At 37.3% G+C, this 12,787-nt stretch overlaps 1 protein-coding gene across 11 annotated transcripts in view; it reads left to right on the top strand.

Moving 5' to 3' along the window:
* The window catches only part of KIF2A (kinesin family member 2A), a 53,657-nt gene extending 41,738 nt beyond the window's left edge, over positions 1–11,919 (top strand). For 9 of the 11 annotated variants that reach the window (XM_090132570.1, XM_031608224.2, XM_031608223.2 and 6 more), the window contains 6 exons: positions 2,476–2,543; positions 4,207–4,320; positions 5,154–5,304; positions 6,798–6,899; positions 9,437–9,572; positions 10,090–11,919. In XM_090132570.1, the coding sequence (XP_089988696.1) occupies positions 2,476–2,543; positions 4,207–4,320; positions 5,154–5,304; positions 6,798–6,899; positions 9,437–9,572; positions 10,090–10,175 (657 nt within the window). In that variant the 3' untranslated portion in view covers positions 10,176–11,919. The remainder of the gene's footprint in view (positions 1–2,475; positions 2,544–4,206; positions 4,321–5,153; positions 5,305–6,797; positions 6,900–9,436; positions 9,573–10,089) is intronic. The other 2 variants (XM_031608227.2, XM_031608226.2) reach the window with 1 other exon arrangement.
* Positions 11,920–12,787: the final 868 nt, after the last annotated feature.

Genomic DNA, 12,787 nt, shown 5'->3' with positions numbered 1-12,787 from the left:
CTCTGTAACATTCTACCCTGATGGAAATGCAAACTTTCCGCAACAAACAGCGGCTAGTAGGCTTGTTTGTGATGGCCACTTTTCAGACTTCTTGGAATCAATTTAAACACCACAGAGGTCTGCAGACCACAGCATGAAAACCACAGTGTTAGCACAGCTTTGTCTTCTTTAGCTTTTTAGTATGGTTCTAGTCTGAAAATGGTGATAAAATAGCATTTTTTATTATTCTTTTACTGTCCTTCAGTTTTCTAATAAAAACATGGGTTTATTTTCTTTCCACTGTCACATGACTTCACAAATCCTATTCAGAATCAGAAAACAAAAGCAAGACAATGCATTGCTAATATATCCACAACACAGAAGATTTGGAAAGTTAGGCTGTTAGGAACTACTCTCTATACATGGAAGGATTAACAGTTACGTGTATTTCATGAAGTTCTCACCAACACCCTTAACATTCTTAGAAGTGCTTACAAGATGTCTCTGTTTTGCTGTAGCCTTTTTATTTATTATGCTTTTGTTAAAGGTGCCATAATTTTTTTTCCTGTTCAAATACACAACAATCAATAATCATCAAAAATAATCCATGATCTAAGAGTTTTTAACACTTGATATATCCGATATAGATCATATTCCTTTATTTTATGTTTGATACATTCTTCATTAAGGAAAAGAACTCCCCCATGAAAATGAGTGGAAATGTGAGTTGTTTTTATTAATTGCACAACTACAGTTGTATCTCAAACTATCAGAAACATGAAGTCAGCATAAATATTTTGTCTTGAATGTTGCTGCAGTTACACTGTAGGATATTGTATTATTGTCTGAAATTCACGAGGTAGCTACATAGAATAGTCCTTTCAGTCAGTTCTGCATCCTGGATGTGCTGCAGTCATTGCTGAAGATTAAGGCCCCTTTATCCTTCGGACTGGGAGTAGAAACTTGGGTACTTAAGTGTTCTGAAAGGGACATCAATTCCTCTTTGATGGTTTAAAGCAGTGTAGATTAAAGATAGGAAGAATCATGTTACCGTTTTAAAGATATTCCTGTGTATATGTGTATATATAGTGCAGCCTTTTCCATCCTCCTTGGCTGGAATTATGTATGAGGAAGTGACTGGAGGGCTCACTTCCCAGACGAGGCTTGTTGGGGCATAAGAATATGTGATTTAGCGAGCGTTTCTGTTCAGTAGACTGAGTCTTGCTCCCTGAAAGCTGTATCAACACTTGCAGTGACACTTGCCTATAGCAGCTGTTCATATGTGCTTGAAGAGGTTGAGCAGTCTCCTGGCATTGCAGTAGTTGCCATGTGTGATGTACTCTGAACATTAAACTGATGGAAGTGATGCATGTACCTTTCTCATAATATGGTTTTGGAAGGATTTTAGGAGCTTTGAGATTTTGTTAATTAGCACCTATGATGCTTTACTATGTTTATCAGCATTAAAGACTTATGTGTGTATAGCTCTTTAGATTTTCTTACTTCCTCCCACTGCATAACTTTCCTTTCTCCCCAGTAGAAGAAATTCCTCCCAGGAATTATTTGCACATTAATGTCAGCAGCAGGATAAAGCAGAAGACTAGGATTATCTATTCTTCACCAGTTTTAGTCTCATGATGCTGTGCTGCCAGCGGAAAATTTATTGTGTAGAATTGTAGAGGTGTTTATCCTGGTTAGTGCCTTTATGGCTATCCTGAAAGGAGTAGAAATAAAAAAAAAAATAATTGGAGTGCTGAGAGAAGCTAGGACAAATAGCGATGCCACTGTTGTCTGATTGTTACTTTTGCTGAGTGCTGAAAAGAAGGTGAGATATTCTGGGTATGTTATTTAACCAGAAGAGGAAAATCCTAGAGGTTCCAAATATATGTGATAAGTTAGATATCAAGTATTATTTACGGATAATTTTCAGTTCAGAAAAAGAAAATGCTTAAGGAAAATACGTAAAGATACTAAACATATGTTTCAGTACCATTTTGGACAATAGCCAAAACATCTTCCAAGTCAGTATACTGTCTGTTGAATGTAGAACAGTCTTTGAAAATGCATACTTAAGGAAAAACTTAACAACAAACAAAAAAACAAAACAAGCAAAATGGTAGTGGTAGTATGGAGGATACATTAGACTTTATTTTTTACTGAATGGTATATTTCTCTTTTTGAGAATTCTTACTTTTTCAGTTTGAGTTTTGCATTTACAAGTTGTGTAAAAGCTGCCAGATGAGGGAAATTGAAGTTTGTATGGATTCCTAATGTTTCAGGTTACAGTTACACAAAAGCTGATCTGATGGTTCAACTTCATGTATCTGTTCTTGAGATGTTTACTATATATAGCTGCCTTAATACAATGACATTTGTTCTTGTAGAGGACCTCGCATGAAACTGAGGACTCTAGGGGGAGAAGAAAAGTTAATTTGAATTCATCTAGCCTTTCATCTGTGCAAAACAACCTATTAACATTTGGCATGTTTTCTGCAGATTGCGACAATTTCTCCGGGGATGGCATCATGTGAAAACACTCTTAATACTTTGAGATACGCAAATAGGTATGGAAAATGTTATTAAATACATGCTATTGATTACTGAAGTTTGGAATTCTGTTTTCCGTGATGTAGAATTGTTTTAGCTCTCTGAATATTTTTGAGTGTTTGCATTTGATAATAAGATTAAAAACAAAATAATGTTTCAGGCTCACATTTAATTCAGTTAGTCACTTTTTGCAGCCATAACAGAAAAACCAGTAGAAACTGCATTTAAGCAATTTTCCAGAGATAAGTGTAGTGTGGAATGCAAGGAGTATAGAAGATGCTGCTATTTTTGCCCCTTTTATGAAGACATCTCCTCTTGCTTTAGGGGGTTGTTGTGTACTTGTTATTCATAATGATTCTCTGGAGTGCTGGCAGGGATACATTTCTGTACTATGTTTTTTCCATCTTTTTGTAATTTTGAGGTGTTACAAGCCTATTTGATGTATCTTCAGCTAGATTATTCATTTAAAAATTCTGCTTTTGCTCTCGTCATGATTTTGTACTTCTGAACTGTAGGCAAATATCTGAGATAAACAGGGAAAGACCTAGTTAATCCTACAGCGATTATATCATCAGTGTAGAGAAATTATCACCTCCAGAGACTGTCAGCACCTCTGGATTTGCTGCTGCTACTCTATGAAAACATTAGCTTCTCTTCAGTAATTTTAGAAGGAGCCTTTCTCAGCTGTCGTTCTCTTTTTCTCTTGTGTGTGTTGCATTCAGATCTCCTAGAGTTTTCCAGCCAGACCTAGAAATTGCCAAGAACAAAGGAGGCAAGCTACATATGGGCTGTTAGAAATTCTGTTCTTTTTTACAGAATAGGCTACCATCTAGTGGCCTGGAATTAGCTTTTCTTGCCTGAATGAAAAGATAAGAGCAGAACCATGTCTGTCTTCTTGTGCAGCCCTGGCTGGCCACTAATGAGCAAAAAGAGTGGTGTAGAAGCTTACCACTGACTCCTCTTATAATCTGAGGTAGTGCCTGGAGCAAGGGAATTAGTAGCAGATCTGTCTGGCTCAAATTCACATTTGATTTCATTGCTTGTGAAGTCTCTTAAAGTTATGTAAAGGAGGGAATTTCATGTTGATCAAGACTCATTGGATTTTCCTGTCCCATATAGCATATGTTGAATTGATACCAGAGGGGGGGGAAAAAAAAGCACTACAAAAACATTAAACACCAATTTCTAGTATATGAAGTAATTGCAGTGAAACTTTCTTCCTCTTGGTGTCACATTTGTATATTGAGAGAGGGTAAATGCTTACCACTGTAAATTTGCCTCATGTTTTCTGTTTTTTCAAAGCTTTTTTTCTTCTAGCAATGTATCATTTTCATAATACTAGTAATTTATAAGTGCTGAACACCAGCGAGTATGCAGTGTAAGAAAGTGGGAAAGCCAGAAAGTGTTGTAGCTGTACTGGTGTGATACTTTAAACGGAGCAATTTGATAGAATCTTGAATGTACAGGAAATTTTATTAACAGCACAGGTGAAATCCAGAATTACTCTTTTGAAAACACTGCATTTGTAGTCTCCTGCAGATTAGCAGAAGTGTTTTAATTTAAAACTCCCTTTTTATGTTGTTAAGCTACTGAAGAAAAATATTAAACAAAGAGTTGTTGTTTTAACTGTGTTTACAAGAACATTTTCTCTTAATTTGCTGCTGTATTTTGCTGCTGCAGAGTAAAGGAATTTGGAATTAGTCCTTCGGACATTCCCTTCTCACAGGGTAGTGGCAGTCGCTCTGATCTCTCTCCTTCCTATGAGTATGACGACTTTTCTCCTTCAATCACCAGGTCTACTTCATTCTATACATGGAATCTTTATTTTTAAGTTTTCGTTTTGGCTATGTAATTTTACAGACCAAATTTTCATTTGTCCCCTTGCCTTGAGTCACGTATACTTTTCATTTTTATTTTGTTTGGCAGGTGATGGTTCTGCATGATCTGCAATCATCTTCCCAGTATTCTGTTCATCCTCCTTAAACATCCACCCTTTTTATCCAGGCTTGCTATTTTCCTTCATGCATTTAAAAAAAATAATAAAATGGAGATGTCACCTTTGTATATTTAGTGGACCAAATCTAAGAAGTCTTTGTATAGAATAATTAATATATTTCTGAAGTTATTTTAATCAGAGGATATATTTATTCTCTGGGATACTTGGTTGCAAATAATGATTTTCTTCAGAATTTTGGTGGATTTGCTTATAACAGCTCATGAGTACTGAAAGATTTTTTTTTTTAAAGCATATTAATATGCACAGAAAAAGAAACATGTCAGGCTTTGAGTATCGAATGAACTTTTCTATCATTTGTTTTTATTGTTAAGGAGTTGATGTTGAGAATTTGAAAATTTATGCCCTCCTAGCATTTTGATGGGGAGTAATATTTCAGTGAAAAAATGACTTGCTGAAACATGGACTTTAATCTATGTGTAACTAAAACTGAATGATACTTTTTTTTTTGGAAGTAATACATTTATGGCACATTAAATTTGTGAAGGTGACATCATCATCCATAGTAAATGAATTAAATTGCATATAAACCCATAGAGCTTTATTTTTAGTGGCGATGGCTACTTTGCATATTAAGTTACTAATTTGAAAATGAAATATTCTCTAATTGTAGAGTGAAAGAGCTAACCATTGATCCAAGTGCTGCAGGGGATATCCGTCCCATTATACACCATGCTCCCAGTCAGATTGATGACTTGGATACTCAGTGGGGAGTGGGCAGCTCTCCTCAGAGAGATGATCTTAAACTGCTTTGTGAACAAAATGTAAGTGGTTTATAGCATTATGTGTAAAGAGAAGATTGTAAATACAATCCAAATGCAAATCCAGAGTAATATGTATTTGTAGCCTGTTAGCAATTAAGTAGCTAGCATACATCTTCATCTTCTCATTTTATAGTTCATTCCCACAGAGAATTTAAAAAGTTTTTGGAAGGCTGAGTGAAGGGAGAATGCTTTATTTTTCTTTACCTTCCTTGATGATTAGAACTTTGAATGTCTTCACAGTGCCTGCTCTAGGTTCTGACAGTTATTTGGTGTGCATTTTTTCCACTGTAGCTTCACCTCATATTTGGCAGTTAACTGTATCCTGGGAAACTAATCCCTTTTATTTAAAACACTTGTGGCTTTGAGCATTATTTTTCAGGCATGCAGCACTTATTTTAAGTTAGTATACCTTTCTTTGCATGTAGGAATCATCATTCCTGTTCTAAAGAACTTGATTTTCATGGTGAGAAACCCCTGTTTCCGGTGTGGGAAAGCTGTACCACATTCCTGAAATGTCTTCCTGGGCTGAATGAGCAGGAGACTGTCTTCTCAAGGATGTTTTTCTTTCACTGCTGATTTTCAGCTCTTGTTTGGATTCCTTAAATGTTCAACAGAGATTAAAACTCAATCTGTAAAAATACTGCTGAACGATAGAAAAAAAAAATCAGTGTTTCTCAGACACTTGCTCTGCGGTCTTTGGCATATTTATCTCATTTTAACTCATTGATTTCTGAAATCTACCACTGAACTGTCAGACATTGTTTCGCATCATACTTTTTCATTGTTCACGTGAAATTCAGTTTTGCTATGTATTTTTATACAGACTTCAAAGGCATGGTATAAAAAGCCATACTGTCTTGCTAAAAAATTAATTGCAACCTACCTACTGCTTTCGTCTTTGATTGTTAACTACTGCTGTCTGCAGAAATCCTGTCTGCCCTAGTTTATAAATCTGTGCTATGCATTCTTCTAATGTATTAACTGCTTTATATTTTATAGATTTTTTTCTTCATGTTTATTCCTTTTTTTTCACCCTGAGAATGAACTTAATCCCAATTACTTGAAATGTATTGGCTTTATTCTTTTTTTTTTATTATTTTTTCCTACTTATTTCCTGTCTGTTGTGGTATCTGTGGCAAAGGCCTTGGTAGAAAATCTCGTTTTCATTAGGTATTGAAACCTGCTAGAAATTACCATTTTTCGCACTATTTTAACTATTTTAACTTGTTCTTCTAACGTGTTTTCTAGTACTCACAAGGATAAGTGACCAGAAACGTTTAATGAATGTGAATTAAATATAAATCAGTTGACATTTCAATTTTATTACCCTCTCCCCTTATTTTTAGGGAATTTCATGTAAAAAGTATAAAATTCTATGTGACAAGCTCTACTTTTTGATATTTCTTTTCATTCTGCATGACGTAATGGAACATATTCAGTGTATTTTCTGTAGCCACATTTCTTTCCAGGCTGATGATTTTAATTGTTTTTAGGAAGAGGAAGTTTCTCCACAGTTGTTTACTTTCCATGAAGCTGTGTCACAAATGGTGGAAATGGAAGAGCAAGTAGTAGAAGACCACAGGACTGTCTTCCAGGTAAAGCACAGAGCTCTGTTTCATTTTATCCTAATCTAAAAATTTGGATTTTACCAGTCAAAAGAGCATATCCCATGTATAATGCAAGATATAGTCTAGTCATTACTCTGCACCAAAGATTTTGTAATTTTTTTATTACATGAAGCCCATTGTAGTGAGCAAGTAGGACAGTCTACTTAGGAATGTGACTGAGAAGCAAAATTTTAATACATTTCTGGGATGACAGAAATGTATGCTTCTCTTTCATCTCAGAAAATGTATTAAAATTTTGCTTCTCAGACACATTCCTAAGTAGACTATATAACATTATTTTTCAACATAGTCACAACCATTAGCTACGTATTTTTGTCAGCAGTAAACAAGAGCCTGCATGCTGTGCTTGTCTGCATTTGGCACCTGCATGGCTGCTTGGAGCATGGCTTTGCAACATTGCTGTCACCACTGCTTGTCTCCAGCAATGTTCAGCAAAACATCAGTGAATACCAATGAGTGCCATTTTTTCATATTCGGGGGAATTCAGTGGCACACACTTCTGCTTTATCCATGCTCCAATCCTGCCCATGGTAGGGGAGGGTTGGAACCGATTAATTCTTACGGTCTCCTCCAACATAAGACATTTTATGATGCTATGATTATGTCATTCTGTCAGACTGCCCCTCATGCTGCCAACAAATACTGGTGGAAGATTCAGCTTAACTGTCATGCCACAAACATCCACCTCTGACATCATGGGCCAACATAATAAAATAGCAGGTGTTACTTTTGGAGCATCCCTCAGAATACTGCCTTCAAGTATCCTTCTGTTGATATCTTCCTTTAAGATACTGAGATCCTGAATAGACCAGTTTTTATAACTGCCTGTTTACTTCCTGTTCACAAATACGTAGAAGTTTTCACTTGCAAATAGTCAGGGTCTTTGAAAGGAATACTCCAACACAGTGATCATAAATCCTTTTACAGTCAGAAAATGAATTGTAATAGTAAGTTCAAATAGCTATTTTTCAGCAAGAAATGTGAGTTTCTTCTGGCAGAGAGTTGTATGGGAGAACTAGCATGGCTTCACCAAGGGCAAGTCCTGCTTGACGCAATTAGTGGCCATTTATGTTGATATCACTGCATCAGTGGACAAGAGAAGAGCCACTGATGTCATCTGTATGAAGTTTGACATGGTATCCCACAACATTCTTTTCTCTTAAATCGGAAAGATATGGATTTGAGGGTGGACTGTTCAATGGATGAAGAACTGGCTACAGGATCGAGTCAGTAGCTCCATGTCTGGATGGAGACAGGTGTCAAGTGGTGTCCCCCAGGGGTCAGTGCTGGTACTCATACTCTTTAACATCTTCATCAGTGACACTGACAATGGGGTTGAGTGTACCCTCAGCAAGTTTGCTGATGACACCAAGCTGTGGAGTGCAGTCAACACACCAGAGAGATGGGATGCCATCCAGAGCAACCTAGACAGGCTTGAGCAGTGGGCCCAGGTCAACATTATGAGGTTCAACAAAGCCAAATGCGAAGTCTTGCACCTGGGTGGAGGTAACCTCTACTATATACAAGCTGAGGGGTGAAAGGATTGAGCGCAGCCCTGCCAGAAAAGACCTGGGAATACTGGTGGACAGCAAGCTGTACACGAGCCAACAATGTGCTCTCTCAGCCTAGAAAGCCAATCATGTGCTGTACAAAAGAAGCATGGCCAGCAGGTCGAAGGAGGTGATCCTGACCCTCTGCTCTGGTGAGGCCTCACCTGGAGTACTGCATCCAGATGTGGAGTACAGAGACGTGGACCTGTTGAAATGTGTCCAGAGGAGGGCCACAAAAATGATCCAAGGGAAACACCTGTCCTACAAGGAGAGACTGAGAGAACTGGGACTGTTCAGTCTGGAGAAGAGAAGGCTCTGAGTTGACCTCATAGCAGTTAGTTATTAGCAGTATTTGAAGGGGAGCTGCAGGAAAGAAGGGGACAGACTCTTTAGCTGAGTCTGTGGTGATAGAACAAAGGGAAACGGTTTCAAGCTTAAAAGGGGGAAAATTTAAGTTGGATATAAGGAAAAAATCTGTACAGTGAGCGTGGTGACAGGTTGCTCAGAAGTGTAGTGGGTGCCCATTCCCTTAGACTTTCATGGTTAGGCTGGATTGGGCCCTGGGCAACCTGAGGATTGTCCCTGTTCATTGCAGGAGAGTTGGACTAGATGACCTTTAATGATTTTTTCCGTTTCTAAGGATTCTGTGATTCTAACAATGCTGTCATCATAGACAGTGGCAAATACCCCATAATTGAAACTGAAGTGTGAATGTAGAATCATGTAACAAGGTTGATGTTATGGCTATTGGAACGAAGAAGCACACATGTAGTTTTTCTGAACTGAAAATATGGATTCATTTTAAGACAGAAATTTGTTGGAGTGAGATAATTAAGCAGTAGGAAATACAGTCATGTTGAGTATAAGTAGTAATTCATCTCTTCATCTTAAAACCTGTACCTTTGCTAATGTTTTTTTGTTTTGCTATCTTTTTTTTTTATAACTGTTATCTAGGAATCTATTAGATGGCTGGAAGATGAAAAAGCACTTCTTGAGATGACTGAAGAAGTAGACTATGATGTGGATTCTTACGCTACCCAACTTGAAGCAATTCTGGATCAAAAGATTGATATTCTGACTGAACTTAGAGGTAGATTGCTTTTAATCGCTTTTCTTTATTAGTAATGTGTAGTGTGGGCTTATTTTGGGATATTTTCCTCTTACACTGTCATGTAATGTAGAAGTAGTGATTGTTCTGCTGCCTAGGAAAAAGTTCACATCTATATTCCAGTGTCAACGGTTTACGGGCTGGTTTGGCCCAGTTCCCTGGGGAATGTAGTTGTTCTTCTCTTCCAGGCAGGTACCCAGAGCTTGAGCATTAACAGTTAAACTCCCAGTGCCCCACATGATGTTATGATGTGGAATACCGAAAACCAAAAATCACAAAACCATGACATCAGTCATTCTGGTTTGGAAGAATAGTCTCTGTTACACCTCCAGGAAGTATGAACTTGTTTCTGCAACTTCCATTTCTTTTTCCTTTATTCCAAAATGTTAAAGGGATGAAAAAGAAAATGCAAAGGAGATGCAAAAAAAAAAAAAAAGTAGTTTCAGGATCTGTATTGGGCATAGGCATATCGGTACTCATTCTCTTTTTTTCATTATAGATAAAGTGAAATCTTTCCGAGCAGCTCTTCAAGAGGAGGAACAGGCCAGTAAACAGATCAACCCAAAAAGACCACGTGCCGTTTGAAAGGGGCCTTTGCTGCTAAAGGAACCCATGAACCCGTACTGCTGTAGCACACATTTGTTACGAAACCCAGTGGCCCTAAGAACTCAACTACTTGAAAGTGTAAAAACGTTAGAAATGTCTGTGGAAATGTCCTGTTTCTTATTCGCCTGAGTGACATTTTCGATTTTGTGTGAAATGCTCCTATGATGTCTACAAAATGCTTCTAGACCAGACAGCACAACCATGCAGGGTTTAGATCTGTGAAGCACTTTGTTTTAAAATATTTCATTTATTCAAATTGTGAATTTTATGTTTGGAAATATTTGCCATGTTTTTAACAATGAAGTAAAACTGTGGCTATTAAAAAAAATCACAGTATTTCCATATTACTATGTTCAGGTTTGTTACAGAGATCAGCTGTGCAGTTTTAAATTGTGTTTGCTTGCATGCTCACCTCACTAGTGGTTGTACATAACTTCTCTTCTACAGATAGCTGTGCTTACCATTTCCTGTTCTGTGCCTTGATGAAGGCTACTTAACCCTAAACATCCTCCTTCTGAAGCACAGCTTTAAGCAACATTCCTAATTTTGTCAATATAAATTACTTTTAGCGTATGTACATTTTTAATGTCTTTTGAAACTTTTTTTTTGGTGAGTAGTTCATTCATTTCACAGAATGTGCCATATCATTTAAACAGGAACTGCAAGAGCTGTTAGAGTGGATGAACAGCTGGACATTCCATCCTCCTTGTAAAAATATGGATTCTAGATTTATTTGAAAACCATGAAGAATGGTTATATAACACTTTTCTCAGTTAAAAAAAAGAAAAAAAAAAGAAAAAAAAAAACAAAAACAAAAAATATAAATTAGTTGATGTATAATAAAGGGTAATGTCTAAGTACCGAGGAGAGTTGTATCTTAGGATAATGCAGATATGCAGCATGTGGTATGGTGTGATAATGCTGTCAGAATAAAGGTACAATCTTACCTCTGTGTATGGCTAGGATAACTGTCAAAGTTTGGGGATCTAGCTAAATAAATACATTTTGGGGATCTAGCTAAATATACTGGCCTTTCACATACTGTTAAATTGGCTTTTGATGCATGACAGATTTACATGTACATTAACTGTAGTTTGCAGGTAGTTTGAGTAGCTCTGTTGCTTTAAAAATAGTAGCTAATACCTATTTTTCCCTTTGTATGCAGTGCCAGCAGCTGAAAAGTGGTGTGAAATTGCATCATTTAAGGATTTGCACAATACCTCTACCTAGTGCTAACAGGAATTCCTCAAGTAACTAAATTCTCACAAATGGCGCCATGTGTATCAGCACTTCTTGGTTGGTGGCACTCAAGTTACTTTTGTGTATCCAAAAGAGATTGACCTTTCATGTAAGAACTTCTCATCAAATGAAGAGTTATAGACCTCTCTGGGAGTTCTCCCTATGTCCAGGAGTTTCTATCAGCAGACTTTCCCTGGGAACTGCTGAAACGTTACTTTTGGAATACAAGCCTGTTTGCTTGTGTAAGGCCTAGAGGGAAATAAAGGGAAGGCAATGAAAAGAGAGTTAAATGAGCCAGGAATTCTTGTAGTGTTTAATGTTTGTATCTCCCATAGGAAGGTAGGCTATGGGAAGCTCTTGTCGCATCATGGTTAAAAGAATCAAAAAAACCTCTTGTGTGTAAACATGAAAACTGAAAAAAACAATGTAGATTTTACATAATGTGTTTAATAAATTAAGCTATTACATGAACTACAAATGAGAATTCTATCAAAGTTCTGTTTTGGGAGGGTGGTACTTTGTCAATATGTGAGTTGCTGTACTTTTGAAAAGGCCTCTTGATATTTTTGAGTGGATTTTAAATTCTAGAAAGTAACATTCTGTGCAAATTTGTAACATGGGAAGAAAGTCCTCAGAGCACTCAATAGCAATTTGCATCCTGCAGAGACCTTAAAGAGACATCACACATTTTTTGAGAATTTAGTTGAGAACATCATTCATCACAGTCAAAAGAATAGTGGAAAAAAGATAAGGCAGGTAGCTTTTGTTAATGGGTGGCAGTACAGGTTACTGCAGGTATGTCCAATCTCTGGCCCAGCTCCTGCCCAGTGCTATTGTGGCAGCAGCTCTGCCCTGCCAAGTGGTCCCACCTCCCACAGCAACCAGTGTTGTGCAGTCAGCACTGTCTGGGCTGAAACCAGGGCGTGCGGTGCAGTGCAGCACCAACTAAAGTCTGTGCACAACAGCAACTAATGTGCATTTTGGTACACTGGCTGAATGCAATACTGTCAACAGCAAAAAAAAAAAAAAAAGCAGCAAGCAGTTGCAATCCAGTGTTCAACTCAAAAATCCAACTGTCTCTTTACCAGACTTCTATAAGCCTTTACCAGACTTCTATAAGCCTTATCTTAGCAGAGATAAATATCCCCTGCTTCACAGTCATGCCTCATTCATGTTGACATTTTTGGCAGTACTTAGATTTGTGAAAAACTCTTTTCAAGGACAAAGCATGGGAAGAGTAAAATTTCATCACAAAACTGATAAATGCCTTGAGAGCTCACAAAGAATTGCAGCCATAGCCAATGAATTAGTGTGATATGTTTTTCACAAAAACAGGGTCACATATCTCACTA

This window comes from Phasianus colchicus, chromosome Z (genome assembly GCF_987193195.1).
Source record: "Phasianus colchicus chromosome Z, bPhaCol1.hap1.1, whole genome shotgun sequence".
NCBI classification, from domain to species: Eukaryota; Metazoa; Chordata; class Aves; order Galliformes; family Phasianidae; genus Phasianus; species Phasianus colchicus.
The sequence above is the reverse complement of the archived record's forward strand: the minus strand, read 5'-3'. Positions and strand labels throughout refer to the sequence as shown.